General features: G+C 51.6%; 2 protein-coding genes across 14 annotated transcripts in view; one reads left to right on the plus strand and one right to left on the minus strand.

Annotated features, from left to right (window-relative positions):
- PATJ (PATJ, crumbs cell polarity complex component) overlaps positions 1 to 8,759 on the plus strand; it is a 147,142-nt gene extending 138,383 nt beyond the window's left edge. For 9 of the 11 annotated variants that reach the window (XM_021405454.1, XM_021405453.1, XM_021405459.1 and 6 more), the window contains 2 exons: positions 818 to 941; positions 2,452 to 5,166. In XM_021405454.1, coding sequence (XP_021261129.1) covers positions 818 to 941; positions 2,452 to 2,598 — 271 coding nt within the window. In that variant the 3' untranslated portion in view covers positions 2,599 to 5,166. Of the gene's footprint in view, positions 1 to 817; positions 942 to 2,451; positions 5,167 to 5,244 lie in introns of those variants that run through there. The other 2 variants (XM_021405461.1, XM_021405462.1) reach the window with 2 other exon arrangements.
- Positions 8,904 to 27,043, minus strand: KANK4 (KN motif and ankyrin repeat domains 4). 3 transcript variants are annotated; one of them, XM_021405464.1, is made up of 10 exons: positions 26,979 to 27,043; positions 19,252 to 19,334; positions 16,681 to 18,594; positions 15,612 to 15,723; positions 14,156 to 14,386; positions 13,482 to 13,569; positions 12,400 to 12,619; positions 10,805 to 10,947; positions 9,922 to 10,122; positions 8,904 to 9,766 (listed from the first exon to the last, which is right to left on the minus strand). In XM_021405464.1, the coding sequence occupies exons 2-10, from the start codon at positions 19,265 to 19,267 to the stop codon at positions 9,674 to 9,676; spliced, it is 3,018 nt and encodes a 1,005-aa protein (XP_021261139.1). In that variant the 5' UTR covers positions 19,268 to 19,334; positions 26,979 to 27,043; the 3' UTR covers positions 8,904 to 9,673. The 3 variants fall into 3 exon arrangements, with proteins under 3 accessions (XP_021261139.1, XP_021261141.1, XP_021261140.1); XM_021405466.1 differs by lacking the exon at positions 26,979 to 27,043 and adding an exon at positions 22,004 to 26,894; XM_021405465.1 differs by lacking the exon at positions 26,979 to 27,043 and adding an exon at positions 21,527 to 21,992.

The raw sequence follows: 27,043 nt of genomic DNA on the forward strand, positions 1-27,043 counted from the left end.
AAAGGACATGTATTCTCTTTCCGTATCAAAATAGTAAGGAGATCTGAATTTGAAAATCTGAAGTAGAATGAAGTAGGTGTATGCATTCCTTCTGTCCAAAGGAAACTGCTAGATATGAGTCATCATGGGCCATGTCTTAATTAGGTAGAATATGCTGAACAGCTTTCGTCCAGAATAATTCTTTCTACATATATAGAAATGCCTGTTTCAGATTTGAGGTGGATAGATAGAGGTCTAGGTTGCAGCAAGGCTCTTCTTGCACTCGGTGCAGGTAGCACTGAGAGAGGGGCTCCAGAGTCAGCTCTGGGGCTGCGAGACGCAGGGATGTGGGTGGGATGGAGGTTGTTAGAAAAAAAGCCCGAAGAGCTTACAGTAGAGCTGAGACTGTGAAGACAAGTGCTCCTGGCTGCACGCTGTCTGACAGACTCATTTCAGTGAAGTCACAAAATAAAATTACGCTGTGAGGAAGCTGCTGCAGTGACCGCTTACTGGGACGCGAGATGACAGCTTGGCCTGTAAGAGAGCAAACTCTCCTTTGAGCAGCTGCAGATTAGAGGAATAGCACTCCTGCATCAGGGAGAAGTGCTCTTGCTGAGCCCTTTATAAATTAGTATTTTCAAAGGGAGGAGCTGAAGGATGTGGAACAGCTTGTGAGCTCGGCACTGCCCAGGAGCGTGTTCCAGCAGCAGGACAGGAATCATGCTTAGTGACTGCATGAGAAAGTCTTGATAGATAAATCTCTCTGTAAGTGTTCCTTCTGCAGAAAGTCCCTGCAGACAGACCTTGTTATTCTAAGTGATATTTATTGTGTTTTCAGAGCACCTCAGCCTAAGATTATTACTTTGGAGAAAGGCTCTGATGGACTGGGATTTAGTATTGTGGGGGGGTATGGAAGTCCCCATGGAGACCTGCCCATTTATGTCAAGACTATATTTGCCAAGGTATCTTTGTTGTTTTTTTTTTCCTCCCTTTTTCTTTGTTATCTTAAAAAATAAATGTAAGATTTGGCTTGGGTGATATATGTGGAATCTAAAGCAAAACGTACTGCCTAGGTACATGGATGTGAGCAGACCCAGAACGCACAGCTGGCTTCTTGGTTTATATTTCACAGTACTGATGGCTGAAACAAGACACTTCACCTCAGCAAAATTGTTCTGTGTCCTTTGGAAACTTGTTTTTATATGTTAAAATATTTATAAGGCAGCTTTATATCTGCAAATCTCAGTGTCTTCCCAGAAGTACGGAGGCATCATTTTTCTCACTGTACATGACTGGAGACAGTGGCAGAGATGCTATATCCTTGTGGCCAGGCTTCAGTTGCAAAGCCCTGTGCCCAGATGGTCACCTCAATGAGAAAAGCCACTGAAAGAAGGAAACGCCACCCCATGTGGCTTGTTGATGAATTGGCTTCCACATCAGTCCTGGCTTTAGTTATCCTCCCTCGCTTCCAGCTCCGTGCTCGTGCTCTCTGTGGGTACTGCCCTCCCCGTGCTGTTTGCTTGCTGTCCCAGCTGGTCCCTGGCCCTGAGCATCAGGGGAGGGTGCGGACCCCAGGCTGAGGAGCCGGCACAGTGTGGTACCGTGCAGCTGGGGCTGCTCTCTGCATGTGCCAGCAAGATCCTTTCATGGAGTCGTGACTGATGTAGTTCTGAAAATGGGGGGAAACCAGTGGGGATTAGGGAGAGTTAACGTAAAGCAACTTGAAAGTCAGTTGCACAAAGCTATTTGTCCTGTAACTCCTTGCATTTCCAGCAGGGTAGGTGATAGAAAATGAAAAAAAAAAAAACACCTTGTCTTTAAATGGATGCTAAGATCTGTAGATGTGAGCACAGGCGAGAAACTCCCAAACCAAAACATAGGATGCACTGATGGGGCCAGGAGGCAGAGGCAGTCGTCGTGAGCTGACCTCACGACGAGCAGAGCCTTGGGATTTGAGGAAAAGAACCATGTTCAGGAGCTCGGAAGGGGAACAGCCACTTCTAGAGCTTTGTGGGTGCTTCCCAGGGCCTTCAGTCTAACCTAATCCCAGAGCTGGGGGCTCTCTCTATGAGCTCTATCTCTCCCTTCCCACATTTTAACCTGTTTCTAGGTACTAGATGCAAAGCCACTTACGTATTGCTTTAACAAGTCCCTGTGTGATCATAAAACACAGAGCCAGTCGTTACACTGCCTTGTTGTCAGGGAACGAGCTGATTCTCCTTTTCTTAGAGGTGTGTTGCCTGCCCGTGCTGCCCCAGACCAGCAGGGCTGGCTAAGCAGCACCAGCAGAGAGCAACGCTTCAAACACTGCAGATTTTGGCCCTGTGTAACTGCTCTCTCCTTTTCCTCATCCCCCACCCTGTTACGGTGGGGTTTCCAGTGCTGCCTCCCTCCTCATTTCATCCATCAGCATTACAGAGACGGGAGGGCTCCGTGCTACCAGCCGCTAACGTTTCCTTTTGCCATTTGCAGGGAGCAGCTGCGGACGATGGCAGACTGAAGCGCGGCGATCAGATTTTAGCGGTTAATGGGGAAGCTTTGGAAGGTGTTACCCATGAGCAAGCTGTAGCTATTCTGAAGCGCCAGAAAGGAACTGTGACATTATCGGTGTTATCGTGAATGTCATTGCACCCGCAGAGATAAATACCATTATCGTAGAGCATCGGTAGAGCTATAGTAACAGTGTTCAGCTCTGAGCCGGATGTAAAGCAAACTCTGGCAAAAATTAGTCAGCGTTCACCCCATTGCCAGAATGGGTAGCGCGCGTCTCGAGCTTCATTTGACCTTCCATGCTGATCAGCCTTTCTCCCTGCCCTCCCCGACTTCTGGTGGCTTTTGAGTTTTCTCTGGGCAACTTTGATTAACGAGCTTCAAAGAATGAGATCCGTTTTGCTTTATTTCCACGTCCGTTTACCCCCACCAGTCCGAACCCCGGATACAACGGCTGAACCTGGGCTCTGTTCACGTACAAAGGAGAATTTAGATCATCAGCCGATCTCATCTGATGAGCAGAAATAAATGCTGAGTGACTTGTCATCTCACTCATGATTTACTTATGCTAATTGTCCTTTCAAGTATGCCAGAAAACATTAGCAATGTAATTAAATTACCACTGTTCCAAATGATGAAATATCAAATTCTCCTCTGGGAAATTATTTGTGTTCAGCACAGTAAGTCTGATAGTCAAATGTGAACTTCTCATGTTTATCTCTCTGGGTAGGTCTATGGAAGTTAGTCAGAGGTAATTACTGTGATGTGTCAATTTGCAGCCTTTAGCGTGAAAAATAAACTAGGGGAGAGATAAATTTATTTTTTTAGGCTTTTAAACGTTTGAGCCTTTTCAGATATTTAGGCAGCATGAACAACAACCTATCTCGTTCTATTCTAATTATATTTTTAAAGAAGAAACACGCTGATACGTGCCAGGCATGTTGCATACAAAGGCAGTCGCTGTTGTGCCAAGCTGCAGCATAGCTGTTCATCCTGAAACTTTAATGAAGACAAAAGTTTGCTTCGGCAGTGTGATCCTGTAATTCTCGTAATGACGGCTGTCCCCCTGCACGTTGTCTTGGAGGCTAGACGATGTTAGCCCAAACCAGCACGCCGTTCCTCATTCTCACTTCCAGGGGTCTCCCCAGGATGGGGCAGTGCATGGATCGAGGAGGACTCTCTGGGGCGCTGGGGCTCAGTTTTGGGGGATGCCAGCCACCGGCAGGCGGCGCGGAGCTGATGCTGCAGGAAGCGGCTGTGGGAGGTCACGGTGATGCCCTCCCCGGGGAGGCACCCCCCCGCAGGGGCTCCCAGCCCCCTCCTCCAGCCACAGGGTGCAGCCGCAGCCCCCGAGCTGTGTGGCGTGAGCTAAGCCCTCCTGTGTGCTGGAGGCGGGATGCAGCCACGTTCAGCCAAACGGGGCTGACTCGGTTACGCGTCGCAGCCGTTCCTGCAGTGACGGGGCGACCGCGGCCTTGGCGATTTAGCGAATGAATTTGGCAGGCAGATTAATGGCAATGCCAGTCATCGTGGTTTAATCTTCCTATCTAGAGGAACCGTAGGGATTTGGAGGAAGCAGCCCAGCCTCATTTGGGCTGTTTGGTGTAATATATAATGATGATGTAGCAGGGAAAAAATGAAAAGGGTCTGAGTGTGTGTGTGTGTATGTGTGTGTGTCAAAACTGGCTGCTCATCTGAGGTGAAAAATCCCTAGAAATAAATGGAAAGAGAATTGAAAACGTGTAATATACTGCCCAAGTAGCACCAGTAAAAGTGCTGTTGGTGTGTATGTTTTAGCTGGGCTGGGTGCTCCCCCATGTCGGGTAGAAGAACACAGAGTGAAAGGAGCGAGCTGTGATGAGTTCACGTTGGAAAGCTTTTCTTTAGTTCATGTACAAGTTTTCTTTGACTGTAGGCAATCACAAAGTGCATTTAGCCTGCTGGAACAGGGAGTGGGTGTTCTGCTCATAGTGCCTGGAAGAGACTTAGCATTTCAAATGGATTCTCACTGATTGGCCAAGTGAAGGGTTAGTGGAACCTTGGTAGTAGACACAAAACTACATCCAGATGTATCGAATTGGAGAATGTGTAACGACCCACCTTTGCTTGCAGAAGTCTCCCAGGCATGCAAAAAAATCAATGCAGGTAGGTGAACTGTGGAGAGGTACCTTCAGAAGTATTGCATAGGATTTATGAACAAAACGTAATGATTCCTCTGATTGGTTTGGGATTTTATTTTGGACGTTACATTCCTACCTTAAGATGTTGCTGCATTTAATCGATGAAGTTTTACGTGGCTATTTATTAGCCTGTTACGCACATACTGTTCAGATACAGAAAGAATAGAATTTATGGGCTGAGATATTTTGCACTTCTCATTACTCTGAATGAGATAACATTTTCTGCTTCTTGTAATTTGCACTTTGTGTCTTGAGTATATTACTGCCAAAAATCATATTGCAACTAATTGATAAACCAGTGACCATGCAAGGAAGCGTGTGCTCTCTGTACAGGACCAAGTTAGATAATTAAATCTGCATTACGCTCGTCTGGGTCGAGGTGTTCTGGTTTATTTAAAACTTTATTTCTGTGCAAGGGAAAAGCAATTAAACCTCCTGATTGTATGTTTACATATATCAGTAAAATAAGACATTTTATGAGTTCAAAGATTCTAAATAAAGCTCGGTTACTTAAGTAGCTGTGCATTTTATTTTGTTGTTTGGTTTTTTTTTTTTCCTTGCTACAATTTATTGCATGAGATATCTTTGTTTTCAGTTCCAAGCAGGGCTCATTATTGCCTTTGTGAGGGAGCAGGAGCCACGGTAGCTGTGGGAGCGACCAAGGGCCAGGCTCGTGCCCGGGGCACAGGATCGCTGCGGTCACAGAGAGCATCACATCACAGCTGCGCTACAGCCACTCACCGCGATGGCTCCTGCCTGGGAAGGGTTCTGAGTGAGGGACAGCCAAAGAGGTGGCTCACGAGAGGCATGCAGACAGCAAAGCCAGGGAGATAAAAAGGGGATTAAGGCGAAGGTGCAAAGCAACTGGTGTTGTGACTGGAGGAATCCATCTCGGCGCGCAGGATGCCTGCTGGAGGAGCATCTCTGCTGGGGGCATCTCACAGCCTTTTGGAGATGCCATGGCACCACGGTTTGAACTCGTTGTGCTGCTGGGAAGGGCTCTCCTGCCCTGCTTGGTGGACTTAGTTGTCAGAGGGGACACAGTCCCTCCTTCATCAAGGACAACCTCAACATCGCCAGGAGCCGTCTTAGGGCTGATTGAATATCTAGGCTAATTCCCCCAAGAGAAGGGGAAGTTACACCTCTGTTTACGCCGAGATTTTGTCATCCTCACCATGTGAGCTCGCTGTGTGCCACGAAGAGGAGCCATCCCAGCATCATCCTCATGGCTGCGAGGGTCAACCTGCCGTAACGACAGGACTGTGGCAAATGGCACTGCTGCGTGTGGAATAGCTGTAATGCCTCTAAATTCCCTGTAATTAATCAAATGGCAATTACCACCCTGGAAGCCTGACTTGCATAGAGCCTGTTGAGGTAATATGATTATGCTGAGATGGAGCAGTTAATGTACCTTCGCCTGAAAGAACTGGAATGAATTTAACATTACACATGTATAAAACATTAGTTTTTACAGTTGTGCTGAGCATTGATATATAATTCCATTATCATCTTTCTCCACAGTCTCACACTTCCATATCCATAATGTAGCTGTATTTACATTCTGGTTAAGCATCGTCACGGCCATTGTTTTTCGTCTCGGCAGCAGCAGTCGCTTTGTTCTCTAATGCACGGCGTCCTGTGATACCTGGACCTCAGGATGGCGACAAGTCAGAGATCCCCATGTTCTGCAGCATCCCAGGCTGAAAAGAGAGGAGGATGGCATCCTTATTGCCTTCATCCTTCTCCCACGAGGGCCCTGGAGGCTCTGCTCCCTTGGCACATGTGGTAAAGCAGAGGGGCTGAAACACAACAAGGAAAACAGCATGAACTCCCTGCATCCCTGGTGCCTCTGCTGGAGGTGGTGTGCCTCTGGAACTGCTCGGTTAAAATTAGAAGTTACATCCTCATCAGAGTGATGGTGCCAATGGAAGCCACATCGACACGGGGTTATTCTGCCCGGCTGGGATGCCCTGGGCTGAATGCACACACTGAGCATGGCTTCTACTTTCCATCATGCCCTAGGAAACAAGTCAAGGCTGCGGTTCTGTACTGCCTCGCCAGCAAGCTGCCACCAGGAGGAGGTAAAAACAAAAGCGAAGAGGCCTTGAGGGCCTGGTGATAGGCTGCGTCTGAAAAACATGCTTTGGTCATGCTTTGAATGCAACTGGTCTCTTCCCCTCCGCTGATTCTTCACCCTGCACAGGGCTGGTGGTGGCTGTGTGTCTAGAACCGGCTGTGCAGGACGTGCCCTGTGCTGTGGGTCCCAGCAGCACGGCAGCAGCCAGTCCTCTGCAGCTCAGGACCAAGCGGGTGCAAGTTTGGAAATGGAATCTCACCTCTGCAGCCTTTGCATCGTTTGCCATACTTGTCTGCCTCGAAGTGGGACTGCAGGCTCTTAAGCAGAAACATCTGCCCTCAAACCAAAATTCCCTGTGAGCGTTTTCAAGTTTTAAGAAACCCTGTGGTGTTTTTTTGCTTGCTGTTCCTGATCCCATCCCGCCTCAATGTGTTCCTGGCTGCTGCTCCTGTACCAGGAGGTGTCAGGGAGATGACACGTCCACCCTGAATCCACAGGGAAAGCCGCCTGTGTCGGTGCTGCGTGGGCTGTGAGCCCAGCTGTCCCATGGCATTTTCTGCTGAAATGTCACTAGATGGAGCAATTGACAAAATATTTCATTTCTGCTGCCTTCAGCCCACGTGGCCCTGGGCTCCTGGCCTCAGTGCCTTCCCCTGCAGCAAAAATAATCTGTGCTCAGATGATGAGAGGCTCGTTCCCCCAAATGTATTAAATTCTGAATTGCATTGCCAGCATCCCACCTGCTGCTGGGCAGTTCTGCGTGCTCAGCCCGGAGCTGTGGTGTTTTTGGGGGTGAGGCACTTTGGGATGCCTGTGCCTGGAACTCGGATTTTTGCCTTTCCCAGCACCCAGCTGCTGCCTGTGGAGGCTGGAGGAGCTGAGCCAAGGCACGCCTGCCAGCTGCCCTGAAATTGAATTAACAGCACCGAGGTCGGAGTGAGGTGCTCTGCTCTCACTGTGCCCCTTTTTGGGGCCGGGGCCGCCCCTCACCCTGTGCCGCTGGAGGCCACAGCACCGGGAATGAGCTCAGCTCTAAGAGCAGCCAACTGCAACATCGACGGCAGCCTGGACAATGTTAGCGAAGTGCCGTGGTGATTTCACCCCTTTCCTGCGAGTTATGGTCCTGAGCCAATAGCAAGGAATTGTCTGCAGCATTACGGTGCGGATGGAGCCTGTGGCTGGGGAGCTTCCATTCCTCACGTGTCTTGGGATTGATGTCACAGCAGTGCGGGGCACTTTGGCTCCCTACATTTCTGGATGCCACCTCACAACCCAAGCAGCAGCCCCTGTGCATTGGTCCCTGAGCCCTGTGGGGACTCTGGGGCTCCTCGCTCTGTGCATAGTGACAAGGGACCGATGACCACGGTGTCCCCGGGACACCTGCTGGGCTCACGTGCACTGGGATGAAGGCAGTTATCCCTAAACCAGAAAAAACAGCACGCTGCTGACAGCCATCCGCTTTTCAGCCCTACTGCAATCCTGAGGGCTGTGAAGCAACACGGCTCCAGTGGTCACAGAGATGTTCCACATGGGACTGTCGGGGTCCCTGCTCCCCCAGAGAGACATGCTCTAAGTGCCCATAAGGAGAGCGGAAAAACCTCGAGCAGCTGAGCTCTCACCATTCTTTCCCTTTGTAGATAATCAGCTCCTCAATGGTGAGCCTGCAACAGTCGTTAGATTAATTTCTTTCCTTGCTGTGACTTAATTGTCTCCATTTGTATTGCTCAGAGTTCGTGCTGGGGATGTATTTTTGCTTGGCTATATTTTGATTTCCACCATGATATCAAAATACAGAAATTCAGGCTGGCTCTGGTGCTCGGTGGCACTGAAAACCCCGCAGATGATTTGCCCCATGGGAGCTGCTCCGAGGGCTGTTTGTATGAGTTGTGCTGTATTTTCCATAGTACCTGGGCTGCTGCTGCTCCGGGAGCATCTCGCAGGCTGAGCAATCCCCGGGGAGATGGTTGGAAGGGAAAGAAGGAACTCTGAGGCCAAGGAATGAAAATAAACATCCAGAGGCTGCGGGGACAGAAGGAGCTAAAAAGTGATTTAATGGAGTGAGTGCATATGTGTGCGGTGCGTGAGGGGCTCTCTTCCCGGCCCTTCTGCTTTTGGAGGTCTGTCTGTCCATCCCTTTGGCCTGCCAAGGGGAGCAGGAACAACGGCAAATGCAGGTCGAAGTTTAACTTGGGTTTATTCATACGTGGGGGAGGTAACAGCTTTTGGGGACGGGGTTAAAAAAGGCAGATGGGTTTCTTGTGGAGTGAGCGCTTCCACTTAAGAACATTGTGGAGGCAAAGCAAACGAAGCAGGCACCAACACAAGAGATCTGCTCTTAGCTAGGGTGAGGATGCTGCGTTAAATCCTTGCCCATGCTCACGGAGTGGTTTGGGCTCTGTGCACACCAATGGGCTTCGTTTCCCCATCAGCTCAAAATTAATTAGAAAAAATAAGAGCCATATGGTAATTCTGAGTCCAGGCAAAACAGTGTCTGTGTGTTTGGGTCTGCTGTCCTCAAATATTTTCCTACAGCATTAATTCTTAATTCTTACATCAGGCCCACATGAGCAAACATAAATAGGATGTTATACCTTCTGTAATCCATCCGACCTGTGTTTGTTGTTACCTATACGAACAGTCACTGCCTCCTACTACAGAGGGGAGAGCTAATAATAAATATTAGGACACAAATTACGAGTTAAATGGAATACAGGTAAGTGCTTGATTAACAGGGCAGCCCCCGGCGAAGGCTGGAACAGCTCCTTCCATTCGGCCGCTGGCCCCCCAGGGCCGTGCAGTGAGTGTTAGCAGAGGGCAATCCAGAAACTTAACTCGGCAGAACAGAATTTGAGCCGTTTGTTGCGATGCGGGTACAGGATCGGGTTAATGAGGGGAGTGACCTCAGCTGTGGTTGCTCTTCTCCCTCCCCGCATCCTCCTCGCCGGGCTCAGGCGCTGGGGCCGTGCTGGGCGCGGTGCAGCAGCGCGGCGATGTCCTCGTGGGCGCTCCTCTGGGCAATGGACAGCGCTGTGTCTCCGTCCTGAGGGAGGGACAGGTGGCATTGACGTGACCAACACACGGCCTGGCCACGTTCACCAGGCCTAAATCAGCCAGCCTGGCCTCGGTCAGCCCAGCCCAACCACACCAGCATGGCGCAGCCGGCTCCAGGCTGTGCAGGGCCCGAGCGCGCCTCACCTTGTCCGTCAGCGCCAGCTGGCAGCCAGGCTGGGCCAGCAGCAGCCTGACCATGTCGGTGCTGCCCTGCCGGCAGGCCACCATCAGCGCCGTGCTGCCCTGCTCGTCCTGCAGGTTGACGTCGGCCTGGCAGGCCAGCAGGGCCCGCACCATGGCCTCCCGCTCGTGGCTCACCCCCAGCATCAGGGCCGTCTGCCCTCCCTGCGGAACACACAGCTCAGCTCGGTCCTTTACAGCGTATTGCCCTCCTGGGCTCTTCAGCACTAACTGCTAGCTGGGTGGGTGAGGGCATTGCTACCGCTGGGACAGACGTGTCAATCTACAATGAAATGCCCGCTTGCCAGCAGAGCTGGCCCAGCTTGTGTACCCACAGTCGCCCCAACCTCCCCTCCCTGCCACTGTGGATTTTAACTATTTAGCTCAGAAAAAGTATTTTGCAAAATGTTCAACCTTCCTCATGTTCCTTAGCTTTCACCCAGCTCTTGCCTTGTGCCGCAGGGAGCTGTGGTGTAGGCACACTGCAGTTTTGCTGGGGTTGTTCTTGTCATTTTTGGGAAACAGCAACTCCCACCCACCACCTGCCACGGTTCATTCAGCATAAGCTACTGGAATTTCATCCCCGAGATATTCCTGGAGACGTGGGGGGGTGGTTATTCCCTCATTTTCAAAACCACAGTCTGAACTGGTGCTGCACCCACTCTGATTTTACTGAACCCTCGATGGAGCTCCCATCTCTCCTTCCAGCCCAGACAGCTGTGAGACCAACAGGAATTTGGCCACTGCAGTTGTGCATAGATGGGCTGGAGGCTGGCCAGATTGGGTTTGGGAACATTTTGGCCAAACGCACATCCCCCATAGAGAGGCTGCCCTTCACCCAACACACCTGAGCGGCTCGCACATTGACGTCCCCCTCCTTCAGCAGCCTCATCACCACAGCCATGTCTTCATCTGTCTCGGCAGCTGCCAACGGGGTGAGCATCACAGCTGTGTAGCCTGCCTGGTTCGGCAGGTCCAGGTGGCAGACCCCTGGCGGAGGACGCAGGGAGACAAGCAGGATTCAGCCCAGCAAGGAGGGAGCCGAGGGAAGGAGAGCAAAGAAAGTCACAGTGCATGTGGAGAAGGTGGCTGTGGCTGAAAGGCCAACAGTGCTGCCTGGCTGAGGGGAAGGATCTGACTGAGAAATGAGGAAACTCAGCGGGAGGTCCCATAGTTATACAGGACCAAGCCTTATCTGCATTAAATATCTGTTTGTTAATGGTCTTGCAAGGACGGCATTGAACAAGCTTTGGTGCTATATGTTGCTACATTATAATTCCTGAGGTCAACTCAATTAACTTTGATGACCATCGCCAAATTATATCTCCCAGAAAGATTCGGTACAACATATGCAGCCCCCAGGCCTGGAGCTGTTTGTTTTACCTCCTAAAGCGAGGGATCAGCAGAAGGGTGAAGATCACCCCACGGCGGGGCACACCACCGAATATGTCTGCAGATCATCGCTGAAGACATGGATAAATTTCACAGCAAAACGCACTTTTTACTCTAGTTCTTCCTCGTGCTGTTCTCAAGTGCTCTATTTGGTTTTGTTTCCACTTGAAGGGCCTGTTTCCAGCTACAAGGATCCCACTGGCAAACGCTCTTCAGAAGCGCGCTGCTCCCCGTGATCCGGGGCAGGGCAGGCTCCTGGGGCTGCCTGTGAGCAGCAACAATGGCTGTATAGATGTGTATGATAATATGCCATTTCCCTAACATTTAGCAGATTGTCTGGCCCATGAAAAGAGGCCAAAGTGTCCCTATTCTTTCTGAAAGCGCGTGCATTTTTCCCCTCAGTACAATCTCAGCTGAAAGTCCCTTTCTTTGCCACATGAGCTGAAAGTTCAATAGTTTAAAATGCAATTTTCCTGTGGCGCTGTGGGATTTGTTATGCTACCAGGGGTCTGAGCCTCCTGTTCTGACCCACAACGTGGCACTGGCTGCTACAAGAAGTTGTGGGAGCCACTGGCTCGGCTGAACAGCACGTCTTCCATCGCATCTGGACCCCTCATCCACAGGTACCCTGAGCCATTTCCAAAGCCCTGAACATTAATGAGCCTTAATGCCCTTGATGAGCCTCAGCTGAGGTCCTCACGCACACTCATAGGCCCACAGCTGAGCAACATGGGAGGGTGCCGGTCTCCAGCTCAACCATGTCTCCTGGATGGACCTTGGCTCCACACCAGTCTACTGGGTGTCAACCTACTCACTCGCATGTTGGTTGTAGCTGGTTGCCAACCCTGTCTCTGTCCCACCTTGCTTTGCTCCCAGCTGGACTCCCTGGGAAGGCCTGGGCTCTCATTCACCATTTGCTACCTCTGGAACCACAGATGGACCCCATGACCTGGCTCTGCCCACCATAGCCCCACCAGGAGAGCGGCACAAAACAACTTCCACACCCGTACCCAACAAAGCCGTTGCTCAGCAGAGAGCTGCTGCTCCTACCTGTGTCCAGCAGGAGCTTTGCAATCGGGAAATTGGAGTGGGAGATGCTGTAGTGAAGAGCCGTGTTGCTGTTCCTGTCGGCCATGTTGACCACCGCCTCCAGCAGCTGCGGCTGGATGGTGCCCAGTGCCTGCAGATAGGCCGCGACCACCTCGGGGCTGGAAGACTTGCGACTTGACACCCGGAACCACTCCTGGCAGACGGTGCTGAGGACGTGCCGCTGTGAACACCAACGTCAGTGTTACCCCTGGGCTGCAGGAGAGCCTGGCACCCTGCCCACCCTCCTCTCGCATGCTGAATCCTCAGTTAGTACCTGTCCCTGAGCCAACCTAGCTCTCAAAGGAATTCCTCTTACCAAAATAAAAGCAATAATACACATACAAACTGCTCTCTCATCTCAAATCCACAGTGACCGCTGGCCCTGCCATTGCTATCCCCCAGCAGCCTCCAGGAGCAGCCAGGCTGCAGTTGGTACCTTCTCTCCCTATAACATGGACTGGGCTCTGGGTGCTCTCTTTCTCCACCTGATGGAGCAAAACACCTCATGAGAGCATCACCCTTAAAAAATGCCAAAAAACACCAAAGCTTAATGAGCAGCCATTGGAGCTGATTAGTCCCTTGGTGTCTCTCTGCAACTATATTTGCACCGTCACTGCTCAGAGGGGATGAGCACCTTTGCTTGCTGTTCAGATGGAGAAAAATTGGGCAGAAAATGGTGCACTGGGTGGATTTGGAAGTGCAGTGCTAAGGTCCCTTTCCAGGAGAGCAGAGGAGCTGTCATCCTGCAAACCTGCTGCTGATCCAGCTCCTCATCCTGTGCGCTGGTATCCTCCAGCCAGTATTCAGCTTGTGGTTTTGTGATTGCTGTTCTAACTCGACGGGGAAAGGAATTTCCTGTGGTAATGTGAATGAGTAAGCAGAGAAAGCTTTCATCTCATTTTTCCATCTTGTCCCATCTCCTTACCCAGCTGGCCATAGCATGGCGGGGCACAGCCTGCAGTGCACCATTAGGACAATCTTATCCATTAAACATAACAGAGAGTGGGAACTGCAGTTGGAATTTGACTGAAAAACATCTGTACCAGATGCTGGTCGCTCGTAGTTCTTATTTCAGGGAGGTGCTGGCTGAGCAGCTGGCAGGCGGCGAGGAAATCTTCAGAGGGTTTGCATCTAAAGGGAAAATACTTTGTTAAGTCTATCATGAAGCAGAACTTGCAAGTGGCATTGAAGAAGGAGGGATAACGTGCAGGTTAGGTCAGAATATTTTAAATGCTTGTTTAAACACTTAACTTTATGGATACAAGTTGTCCCACTGACTTGAAACAGATTTTAGGTACACAGCCAAGCACCTTTCTAAGTCTTTAAGTCCAGAGACCCAAATCTGTAGGAACTTCATCTTTACAAGAATCCCAAAGCTGGAAAAAGAAATTTTATCCCTGAATCTGCAAGGAACTTGACTTAAGAAGTTTACTTGAGGAGAGAGAAATGAGCTAATTCTCACCAAACATGACTCACTCCGCCTTTTCCACAATCAACTTTGGGGCCTGAATCAATCCCCACTAGATTGTGGAGTAACTCCAAAAATATTTAGCTCTTTAAAGTCTTTTCCAGTGCCTATGGAAGCCAACAACTGCCTGTCCTCTGAGCACACAAAGCGCAGTCCCCAGCCCTGTGGGGTGACCAAGCACAGTGCCATACATCCTGTGGGTTCAGAAATGTTATGGGAAGCACGACTGCTTCTTGGCTTTCTGGTTACCTGTCAGCTTTGTGCTGAGTGCAAGGTGTTGCTTCTGCCTGAGGTTCCTGCGGGTCATGGTCTTCTCGAGTTTCCTGCATGGAGGTCCCAAATGAAGCTCCCTCACTTCCACCTCCGCCTTGCTCCTGTGCGGGCTCCAGACCACCAGCTCCTCTCTCTGCATCACTCTCCCCGTCCCCCTCTGATGGGCTGTCTTCACAACTTGTGTCTTCACTTGAAGTTGTTTCGTAGCTATTTGGGGATACCACATGTTATTCACTCCTTCCCCGTCTACACCCACAAGGCTTGACCAAGACTCATTGAAGACACCCACTGACTCCAATGGGCCTTGGATGAAGCCCAGAGTGATACGCAAGCTACAAGGGTAGAGCCACAGCCAGACCTAGGGTTAGTCTTTTTTGGCTTCCTAAACCAGCAGGAGCATGATAGAAGCAATCAATTAGCAGCAGGCAAGGTTACTTCAGGGAATATGTGGACCTTGTGGCAAGCTAGGACAGGCAGTATGCCAACAAAAAGCAGCTCCAATGGAGGTGAGTCCACCATTCAAGCATCCCTGCTAGAGAGACCTCTTGTTGTCTGAAAGTATCCACATCAAAAGTATCTTCCATGAGAATACATTTAGCTGCCATGATCCTCAAACAATTCTGACGTTAGCCGGGACTCTACTTACTACACACTGTGCCATTTCAGTGCCTGTTAGGAGAAGTGCTACTCAACAAGAGCGAGTAAAGCCAACAGCAGTAGCTACAGAGCTGGAAACTGGGTGGAGAAGCACAGATGAGCAGAAACCAGCATTCAAACTTGCACACAGAGCTTCACGCAGGGAAAGTGAAATGCTTTCTGCCCTCTCTCCAGTGCCAGCACAAGTATTCCTTGGTAGGAGAGGGGCGTGTGCTGCTCTTAGAAATGCATGTAAAGCACATGTTGCTGCAGCCAGTTAGCTTAAAAGCCAAAGTGAATTAGCTACTGGATGCTCAGGGAATGGTTATTGGAGCACAATTGGCATAAGGGTCTCCTCACAACAGGGTAAGTCCTCATTTACTGAAATCGCCTTTTCCCTGATCCTGGCCAAACTCTTGTTGGCTGTTGTGGAGGCTAGTTAGTGGCAGCACGCCCACCCAGCCAGTGCTGAGCTCCTCCAAACCCCATAAAGTTAGTGGGAATCCTCCCACAGACCCAGCCGGGCTCTGGAGGAAGCCCCAGGAGTTTGGTGTGCACAGAGTATCGGTCCCCAGGGATAACCCTCGCTGCCCTGAAAGCACCATCATCCCAGGCTTGTCTGCAGGGTTACTACAGGTTATCAGTGCTGGGTTAAAGAAGGGAGGAAAGAGGCTCCATTTCAAATGGCCTTTTAATCAAGAGGTTTCAAGAGGAGAAGAGGAGAAAAAGAATTTCTTCAGTGATACAGAGGGCATTACACGTTAAAGGCAGTTTTATCTTTGTAACGGATGCTTACCCACCATTTACCCCAACAAACTGAAGATTCTTTTTGGTCCCATTGCCTCCTGCATGGGAGCCATAACCTTTCTTTTTCATGATAGATTTAAGACTTGTGGTTGGTGAGGTTTCTAGCAAAATACAAAATAATAGATTAATTAAGCAGGTGTGCCATAATTATCAGTGGTCATTCCCAACTTGTAGCAACAAACTACAAATCATAACCGTAAGCATCTTATTACTTCATCTTACAGGACCTTTTATGCCTTGCAAAAATGCTGATGCAGCCAGCCACAGTCTGAACCTGCCCTGCCACCTTTACCATACAGGTCTCGAACATCTTCAAGTGGCTGGGAATACAATATATACAGCTGGGAATTACATATGTGCTCTGTGAATATAAGCAGGCTTTACTCTTGTAATAATGTTATAATGTTTTATCTTTTTTTTTTTCAATACTAATGTTACAACCTCTCCTATAATACTATATAGATAAATCTTTCCTTCAGTTTGAATAGCCTCACTACGTATTGCTTGTAACACGTCACTTATCTATTTGCAAGGTCCTTCTGACAGTGAACCCAAGCCTTTGGTTTTAGATTCTCAGCATCCTATCAGCTAAAATTATTCTAGCTGAACAGCTGTGTGACCGGGTACTGGTCTGTTCCCAGCCTTGCTGCTCAGTCAGCTTGAATTGGTTTTGGTTCTGGTGAACTTCATGCTGATTTACCCCAGATGAACATCTGATCCCCGTGTTCTTGCAAATTAAGATGTCCAATTGAGAGGAATGGCAAGCGGGGTTATTTGATGGAACAGCCACAAGTACGGCCAGTTTTGGACGTGATCCTGCGTATAACTGAGTCACAGCTTTATCAGCTCTTACACGGGCTTTATTTTATTTTATTTTAAGATTGCATGGCTTATGCACAGATTTGCCTTCCTCAAAGACACATTTTTAGGAGGGGCTATTCCCAATCTCTCTGATACTAGTACCCCACCGAGCTCCACCACATTGCACCTGTCCGACACTCCATCAGATGGCAAGAGATTCAGCCGGACATGTTGAAACCTATGCCAATGTTATTTACCCAACGGCTGATAGTGCGTGTTGGAATTCTCCTTATCTGCTGGCCTCTGCGAAGAGTAGGCAGACAGCAACGAGTTTAAGGAATTAACTAATTGGTTCTGGATGGAGCTGAGCTTAGAGGCCGGCTGTTTGATAGCGCTCGCCAGCTCAGGGTAGCCGTGCTCCAAACACATCCACTGCTCCTGCAACAGCTCCTGGATTTTCTTTACGTATTGGCCTATGGGGTCAACAGCAGGGAAATCTTTGGGGTCAGGGAGACCTTCCTCTCCCATCCCATCTTCAGTTTTGTCTTCACCAAAGCCTGCCTCATTTTCGCCTGTGCTTGAGCCAGTTCTTCCTGTTCGATAGCTTTCTGCAGCCACCGCGTGAGCAGCGAGACTCTGGGTGTCGCAGCTATTCCTTTGGTTTTGGTTGTCATCGCTGAGCTGCTCATCAATCTTCAGCTCGGTGAAGCACTGGGCATGAAGGCCAGGCTCCAGACCAGCTTCAGTCTCTGAGAGCTTGGCAAAGTGTCCGGGTCCCTCTCCTCCAACACCGGTGCCGCCATCAGCCCATCCCTGAGCACTCAGCTCCGCTGCCAGCAAGTTTCCATTGTCCGCTCTGCGGACACCACATCCTATGGATTTGGTGGAGAGTGGGATATTTACATTGATGCCCTTATCATGGACTTGCTTGGAGCCATTCACATGTGAGAGTTCAGTGTTCACCGCCGCATCGTTGTACTGCAGCATGCTGCCACGCCGCGTGGAAGACACCGTGTCCTCTCGTGTGTTCTCCTGGCACAGCTGCTCCTCCAGCTGGGCTTTGGAGCTGGCCAGTAACTGAATGCTCTTCTCCTTTTCCTTGATCTCATGATCCTGCTGCTTCAGCACTGCTCTGATCTGCTCCAGCTCTTCTTTCTTCCTGTCCAGCTGCTCCTCCAGCGCAGCAATGTGCTGTTTCAGTGCGGTGATCCCACCAGGCTCTCCCACATCTCCTCCCCGCTCCTCCTTCTCTCGGGCACGGGCACACCTGTCCTCACCTTCCTTCAGCACATTCAGAGCGATTTCACTTACACTTCCCTCTGCTTTCCCACGGTTTGTGCTTTCATCTGCAAGCCGGAGGGCACTCGGCGAGGCTGAGACCATGGCGCTACCATTGGTGGCATCGCTGGCATCACCCTCTTCGCCCCGGCTCTCCACCACCACCTGTAGCTGCGCGGCAGAGTGCTGGCCCTGCCACAGGGGCTGTACCCTCTCCTTGGGGACATCCCGCACAAGGCCGCCTTTCCCTGGCCACTCGTGCTGCTGCAAGGCCGACTCTGCCCCAGGACTCAACACAGGAGGCGGCAGCAAAGCGATGCCATCGGGTGAACGCGGCATGGGACGAAACGTGCTTTCTGGGCAGCTCCCATTGTCACTGGGCCGGAGGGGACACGGCACACAGCCATCACCGGCCGGGGCCTGTCCGGGTGGCAGTGCTGCAGGCAGGCTGGATGCCCTCAGCAGCTGCGGCCGCCCCCGGAGCTCATCCTCACAGCGCACCAGCTCAGCGTGCCGTCGTGTCTCGGCCAGGAGGGCCTTCCTGCGGTAACTGGGCTCCTCGCCGGGCAGCGGGGCCCGCAACATCTCCTCCGCCCCCAGGGATGCCTTGCGCTGCGCACGGTACATGGCAGCTGGCCAGCCGGGCCCAGCAGCAGCTGCGTAGCCATGGGAGCCGTTCTCGGGCAGGCTGAAGTTTCGGGGCAGAGTGCTGAATTTGGGCTGCTTGGCTTTGCGGTGGATGTGAACCCTCCTGATGGTGTTCCCTTTCTCAATGTCGTCCACATACTTGAGGAAGTCCAGGTCCAGGTGGAAGCCATACGGTGTTTCCAAGGAGTAGGGGAGGCTGCGGGGCTGCTCCCCATCCCCATTGGGCAGGGGTGGCTGGCCGGCTGCTGGAACAACCACAGGGAAGGGAAAAAAGATTGAACATTGGTAGTTCAAAAGAAAACAAAAAGAATGAAATAGAGTTTTAGAGCAGGAGGGAAATGTTACCACTTCCTTCATCCGGCCCATTCATTTCTGACCTCAACCCATCCTTGGCCACAGCTCTAGGGGCAAAGCCTAGGCACAGCAGCCCAATGACCTGCTTATTTAACGAAGACTGGCTCCTTGCCCCAAGGGCCGCCACAAGACCAGGGGCTGTGTGTCATCGTAATGCTCACGGAGATGCTGCACCTCCAAGGTCAGACCTGGTTCTCCAGAGGTGAACTGGGGAAGCACTGCACTGAGAAAGCCCAAAATTGCCTGAGATCATGGGAATGATAAAGGGAAAACACCTTGCTGGGTAGCCAGGTGTGAAGGCAGAGCCAGGAGCAAACCAGGAGCAGGTCTGCCAGTGTTGGGAGAGCAAATTAGTGCAGGGCTCCAAGAGCTACACAGGGGTTTTGCTGTGGTTTAGGTAATGCATGAACGATGCAATCTGGTCTCCTTCTAGAAAAACCTATCTACAGAAAATGGTTAGTTTACTGTTTTTCTGGTAAGGAAATGACTTCAGGGCTTGTATGGTTTTCTTGTTTTCAAGAAATAAATGAGCAAAGAACCATCCGTACCATCTGTCTTCTCCATGGTGTGCTCTGCTCAGGCTCTCAGTGCCCCATCCTCCGATACACTGGGGCAGATGAGCCAGATCACCCTTGGAAAAAACGAAATAAATATTTTTAATTGAAAAATACTCCATTATCTGAACCGAGTCCATCTTAAAGGCTCCTACCCCTCCACAGGACCCCCTCATTCCCCGCATCCTGCAGCCTGGCTGGGCTGCTCAGCAATTCCACATGCGCTGGAATCAGCGGCTCCTTCGCCAGCAGGAACAGCCAGCTCCCAGGTAGCTCATTCTCACGGAACATTCCAGCACTACAGCTGGGTTTGGCTGCAAAAGTGGGGTTTTCTGGTTAAGATTTTCCTTCGAGCATCTGATGTGTTTCCTGGGCACATCTCACAGCAGCTCCAAGTCTTCTCCTCTGAGCTGATCCCTGAGCTACACGACGTTCTCAAGGCAGCTGCATGCAGTGAGGTCTGTACCAGGCCCAGCCACTGGGAAGGACACTGGGACTCTTAATTTCAGAATCCTGCACACATTCACCTCATTGATCAAACTGTCAGGGTCTGAATTCATCTGCTGCTTTTAATATTTTGCCTTCATAAGGGCTTTAGCACTTGGCCAAACTTCCAGTGCTCCCCTTCAAGGGCTGCAGCCCACCTTTGCCCCTCGCTTCGCCCAACACCGTTCTCATCTAGCACTGGTCATGCTGCTCTCCCTGTTTTCAGTTCTGCAGCATCCTCCAGCAGAACCATCCCTGAGACCCCTTGCTCTTTCTCAGGTTCAGAAGAAGCTCTGCTCTCTGCTCTTCTCTGCTCTGCATCTTCTAAGTTCTCTTTCTCTTCCATACATATTTTTTCTTTTTGTATCTCGGCTTTCTTCATATGGAAATGGCAAGATAAATGGATCTGCAGTACAGATAAGGATATATGGAAGGGCGTAGCAGCAGCAGCTACGCCCTTCTAGAAGCACTGAAATGACTTTATAACTGCAACATGTTTTAAAGATGTATTAACTACAACAAAGACCAGTGGGAAAACGCAGTCACATCCTGCTGTATTGTCACCAAAGGATGGATGCTTTGAAGGATCAAACCTTTCAAAGAAACAATTAGTTTCTTCAGTAAGGCAAGCAAGTTCATTGCCAGTTTATGCTCAGATGGAAAGCTTGTAGGGCCCCCACTGCAGAGAACATCGGTGCTCCCAGCACCTCTGGGCTGGCACCTTCTCCATGCCCCTGGCATCCACACTGAGCCCAGCCCGCTGCAGTACCTTGGCCAAATTAACCGTGCTTTCACTATAGAAGGCAATTCTGCCTCCTTCTGCCAACAAACAGCATGTGCCAAAATGAACACTAACTTCTTCCTCAAATGTTTTTTTTTTAATTTTCCAATTACAGCCAATTACAGAGCAATTATGAATCCCAGCTACACTCCAACCAGTTACATTTCACTCTTCTAGGTCATTTATTTAGAGGGAGGGGAAGAAAGAAAGCCAGGCAATAGGATGTTTTTTAATATCTAGATAATTACACCTAATTGGTTCGTTTATGAGCTGGCTGGGTCCCAACTCTGCAGTCCAAACTGATGCTGTCACTTTTCCCTTTTGGCCAACCTACTCCAAAATCGCCTCGTGCACAGCAGTGTCCTCATGCATGGCGATGTCCTCGTGCACGGTGATGTCCTCGTGCACGGTGATGTCCTCGTGCACGGTGCCTGTCCTCACCTCCCAGCTCTGGGAGCTCCTGCCCAACGCCTGAGGGAGGACAGCACTTTCTGGTAAGTCTCCGTCCTGCAAGGCCCCACTGTGCTGAGCTGGGCAGGGTTTTGTATGTACTGGCCCTTCCCCTGTTGCATAACCCGAAGGACACCAGCATCAACACAAGCTGCAGCACTGAATTTTAGCTTTTAGGGGAGGATCAGTCCAGGTCTGAGCAGCATTTCTGTTCTCAAGTCAGCCGTAAATACATATACAGAAAGGGAAACCAGGGAGGCAAATAAGCAGGAAGGCAGCAGCATAGACCGAAGGCACCTAATTGCCTGCCCCTCACAGTGCCCAGTGCTGCCTTATGGCCATGCCTGCTGCTGTTTCTTTAACCCTCCCTTCCCCTGCCCCTTGCGGCTCCCTCCCTCACTCCCTTCAGCCTGCAGAGCCAAGAGCAGCAAATTTTCAAAGCAAATAACCGAGAGATAGACAGACATGGGTTTCTTTCCCTGCAAGCATCTTGCTGGCGACTTTGAACGAACAGCATTTAACCCTGTGACGGCACCCAAGCAGATAACTCACCCCGCCGAGCAGCGCAGCAACACAATCTCATTAGCTACAACACCACATCTCTTTCAGCTCTGTCATTTTCCTCCTGCACTGCAGCAACACGCTGGCACCCCGTTGCAGAAGGACAACCAGCACCAGGACAGCAGCTGTCCCGCTACAGCTCATACCCCCTGCAGAGCCCAGGATCCCTCCCAGCCCCCAGCCCGCTGCTGGGACGTCGGTGAGCGCCCCAGCGACCTTGCTGGAAAAGCAAACACAAGTTTATGATAAGGAGCAGGAAAGAGGGATTCATTTTCCAGCAAACCAAAGCATCGATCTCCTGTGACCTTCCCGAGGACAGCCCGAGCCTGCTGCATGCAATGAGCCACTCTTCACAGCACGTTTCCCTTTTTTTCACGAAAACACCGAGTGCTGCTCAAGGGCTGTCCCCTCTATCAGAAAGATTATTTAAGAGACAGTCAATGATTAACACTACAGTTCCTATTATACCTGGTGTTGTGGGCTGCGCCCCGGCTGGCTCCCTGCACGCTGCACCTCGCGGGCTGAGCACATCTATCAGCTACTGCGCCTGGCGCCTGGCGGGGACACACCAGCAGCTGCCTCAATTAAGAGGCAGCATCCTCATTAGCAGCCACAGAAGGTCTCGGCGTTAAGGATGAATCCCGCTGCAGCCCTGCAGGGCCGGGGATGGGGACGGGATAGGGACAGCTCAGTGCTGCCAGGCACCCCAGTAACCCCAGCCCAGTGACTTTGGCATTCAAACTTGGGAGCTCCCATGTGCTTGCACCCACAGCCACTGGGGCTCTGCAGGGCCGTGCAGAATTGCTGACACCCCCAGGTCTGCAGCAGGAAACAACCCTCAGCCTCAGCACTGAACTTTCCAAAACTTGGCGCTTCCCAAGGCAAAGTGCCCACACCCACACACAGCCCACGTCTGGGGATGGACTTTCAGCAAGGACCCACGGCACCGAGCGGGGCCAGCACTGCTCCTTACCAACAGCGCGACCCCAACGATTGTGTCAGTGGGGAAGAAACACATGGAGCCACTTAATGTCTGCAAAGCAGCACTGCAGGCACTCCGTCAGGCTCATTTTGCTTATGCGACTGCAACATGGGATTTTAGCAGATGCAGCTTCAAGAAAAGCAGAAGGGTTTTGCCTCTGCAGGAAGCAGGCAGCCTGGAAACAGGCAGAAGCGGAAGCAGCGCTCCCATGAGCGCTCCCCAAGGTCGGGGTCACTGCACATTTGAACAGTGAGGGATGAGCCCTGCAACTCCTGTGGTCAGGGCTCTGAGTGAGCCTCAGAGCTTGTTCACCGCTCACTGCAACTCTTTTGGGTCAGATTTTCATAGTATAGTTACCCTTGCACATCTTTTCTGAGCACATTCGTTGGTGTTTGTTAATTGTGTTCTGTATATGGAGTAGCATGATGAAAAACCAGATATGTTTCTGTACTGCACTGATTTTAAAGTGAGCCTCAAGGAATTGTTTCCTTTTTCCCAAAGGAAAGACCTCGCAGGAAGCTTTCACTTGGAGCATTTCCTTATTGCAGTTACACACATCAGATTTGCAGCCCGGGCCAGATGGAATCCCCATGGGACTGGAGAAGGTCTTCAGTTCTGCATTCCGGTGGAGTCAATGAATGAATGGAGTCAAAATACACCAACTGGGCTGGTGCTTCATGGAATCACAGAATCATCAAGGTTGGAAAAGCCCTCTAAGATCCCCAAGCCCAACTCCAACCCACCCCTGCCATGCCCACTGCCCATGCCCCTCAGAGCCACATCCGCACGGCTCTGGAATGCCTCTAGGGACGGTGACTCGATCACTTCCCTATTCAATGCCTGACCACTCTTGATGGAGGTAAGACAGCAAAGGTGGGATGCATGAGGTGGGTGCCCAGCCCTGGATCTTCATGTGCTCCATCCCGCAGAGCAGGAGGGGGGACACATTTCCCATAGCTGATGGCCCCAGGTGCTCCTGCCAGAATGCTGCACTGCTGCACGCTGGGGACACAGACAGCTCGTACCTTGCGCCATAGAGAACAGAAGTCCTGGCCGAGAGCTGCTTGTTGTCACACACAGGCTGCTCCCACAGATGATGGGAACCAGATGGCACCAAGCAGCTCCAAGCCACCCCTTTGTCCTTCCCATCCCTGCCGGTTCCACCTCGCAGAAAGATTCCCATCCCCTCCTTGGTGCTGGCAGGGCTGATGGGAGCAAAACAGCAGAGGAGAGCAGGAGCCCCGTGCTCATCCTTGGCGTGCGTGGTACCCGAAGGGTTACGGCAGCGCCTGCTCCATCCAGCACTCTGCAGGCTTGCACAACACCCGCGCTCGAACACATGAACACAGCCTCTTGGGAACAGTTGTTGTTGGGCTTTTCAACGTGTTTTCACTGCAAAGGAAGAAAACCAGTGCGCTGCACGAAAAGGAGCTTCCTTCCAGGAGGAGAAAAAGAAGGTTGTAAACTTCTTGGTCCTGAGGGCTGGCTGCTGATCCTAGAAACCTCCATGTCCCAGAGCAGCAGTGCTGCAGGAGTGTCACGGCCAGGGTCTGTGCCGGGCCCGGCACAACTCCAGCAGCCTCTCCAGGCACCCCGTCAGATGGCGGATACCGATTTTATTAAAGCTGCTTATTGCTGTTTAATAAATGCAATGAGCTCCCTGCCAGCGTGTCCATTAGGGACGGTTCAGGACGAGACACGGAGGTATCGGATGTCCCAGCTCTGCCTCTTTTATGGCTCACCGGCACGGGAAAATGCTCACATTCATCCCTTGCGTTGATAACCTCTGCTGAGCTGACCTTCAGCTCATTCCAGCCACAGCCCTAAAAAAACGCTTGGGTGATGCTCATGATTTTAATACCTTCCTTGAAACCTGTGATGCTTTCCCTGAAGTCTCCTTTCCTAGAGCCAGGTGATGCAAACGTTCACTTGAAACCACAAATCCAAAGCGCTCCAATGTCAGAAAGCAGACAGAGGTCGGAAGCGCCGCACTTCTGGCATTCTAATCACTCTGATTCTATTGTGGAGCCAGGAGTCAGACTCAACGATCCTTATGGGTCCTTTCCAACTCAGGGTATTCTATGATTCTATGATTTACTCTTTTTTGCCTCAATCCCCTGGTTTGGGGGCTTCTGGCCCTATTCAAGCTGCTGCTTTCCATCTTCTCACCCTAGGACAGGTCAAGACCATCCATGTGGTGAAAAAGCTGGTAGCAACTTTAGGACAGCAGGACTGCCTTTGGCGTGGCTAGGGTTTGGTGCACCCTTGGCTCACTTTCCATGGATGAGCCTGAGCTTCAGCACAAGCCAGGCTGGAAAAATCTTTGGTTCCTAATGAAAAGCAAAGGGTCCTGTGGGTGTTTTGGAAGCTGGGTGTGGAGGTGACCCACCAAGCCCAGCTTTTGGGAGAGGCATTCCTGCCTCACCCTTCCTCAGGCACTTGCTGTGCGGGACTCAGCACTTGGGAGGAAAAGGATGGAGGAGGGTAAGAAGGGGTCTTGTGCAAAAAGTGCCTACTTAGGGATGAAACCCAGAGTCTGTGGGACTGGAAAAGCCCACAGCAACATACAAAGCTTCCCAACCTCACCTGCCTTGAGGGGCAGGGGCATGGATGTGCCACCTCCCTCCCCTTCCAGTGCTGCGTCCCTGTAGGTTGCAGCCAATGGGGGCACCCCACATTTTCTGACCAAGCCCCCACTGAACACTGCCACTCTCCGAGGCCCACGTTCAGCAGAGGAATGGGCTGAAGTTACAGATTTAAAACAAACTAATCCAAAGGACTGGAGCCACTCTGTTTCACATTACTGACTCCACCAACCCATTCATTTTGGCAGTATATTATCATAATAACCACAATAACTCCGGCCGGCTTCATTTTCATGTGAAACCTCAGATGCGTAGGACTCGCAGCCTCCGGAATCATCAATTCCACCGAGGCCTAAAATAAATACAGGCTAAGAAGGAGCTCTCTGCATCTGGTTTCTCCCCACGGCTTTGTCACAGAGACGGCTGCGTGCGAAAGCTGGAGCTGGGATTTCTCGCTCCCGCGCCCTGGCCAGGGTCACCAATTCCCTGGGACTGGCCAAAACCTGTATCTTGTGGAATTGGCCAAAATCTTCACCATGTAAGTCCCTTTACATGCACCAGGGTGGGAGAGTGGGATCCTACTGGATCCACATGGTCTGTACCAAAGAGCCCTGCTTCTCCCCAGCTGTGGGATCTGTCACTGCTGTTTCTGTCCACAGATAATCTGGGAATTCTCAGACTGGGAAAGGAGAGGGGCACCAGGATCCCTTACTCTTGCATTCCAGTTTTGGGGTGATTTTAACAAAGCTGCCACCTGATTGCTCCTCAGCCACAAGAAAGGAAATGCTTCTTGGAGGTACCATGTCCCACAGCTCATGGTTATGTCCGTGTGGGCCTCCAGAAAGGAGATGAATGAGATAATCCCACTCAGGACAGTCCTATGGAAGGTGACCATCACATCCAGGGCAGCCACCTTCCCATCTTGAGCCTACTGCATTGCACTTGAAGTCGTTCGCCAACTTTCTGCCGTCACCCAACCAGTGCCTCCTCCAGGTACTTGGGACACGGACCTCAGTGCTCCAACCGTGCTGTGGCACCAGAGCATTCAGTCTGAACAAGTGGAACGCCCCAAATTATGGAACCATAGAGTCATTAAGGTTGGAAGAGACAGCCAAGACCATCAAGTCCAACCCCAGCCCACCTCCACCATGCCCACTGCCCACGTCCCTCAGTGCCACATCCTCACGGCTCTGGAACACCTCCAGGGATGGGAACTCCACCACCTCCCTGGGCAGCCTGTGCCAGTGCACTGCCACTCTTTCGGAGAAAAAAAAATTCCCAGTATCCAATCTGAACCCGTTGCTGGCGCAACGTGAGGCCATCACCTCTCGTCCTGTAGCTGTTACCTGGGAGCAGAGATCGACCCCACCTCGCTACACTCTCCTTTCAGGGAGTTGTAGGGAGCGATCGAGGCTGTCGGCACGGGGTGCAGCACCCAGGGGCCCTACGGGACGCGTGGATCGAGGGGGTAAGGGAGAGCGAGCTTGGGCAGGGCACAATGAGCCACGGCGCTGAGAGTTTCTGTGGGAATGGGGAGAGGCCGCCGGGCTGGCTGGGTTGGGGACCGCAAAACCGCAGCGGGGAGGCTGGGGAGGGCTGTACCGCCCGCAGTTCTGCTGGCATGCAGTGACGCCCGGGGTCCCGCCAGCGCCCGGAGCCCCCCCGCCGCTTCCCAGCACCCATCCCGGCCGGACACCCCCAAGGACACTCCCGGAGCATCCCCCAGCGCGCTCCCATGCACCCCCGCAGCATCCCCCCCAGCGCCCCTCGGAGCATCCTCCGGCGCACCCCAAAAGTCCCCCCAGCTCTCTGCCGCTCCCCGAGCACCCCCGGGCTCCCCGTTCCCGGCACCCCCCGATCCCCACCCCGGCCCTACCTGGCACGGCGGTGCCGCGGCCCCGCTGCCTCCTGCGGCCGGGCCCGGGGAAGCGGCGGGGCAGG

Source organism: Numida meleagris, chromosome 7, assembly GCF_002078875.1.
Source record: "Numida meleagris isolate 19003 breed g44 Domestic line chromosome 7, NumMel1.0, whole genome shotgun sequence".
Taxonomy (NCBI): Eukaryota; Metazoa; Chordata; class Aves; order Galliformes; family Numididae; genus Numida; species Numida meleagris.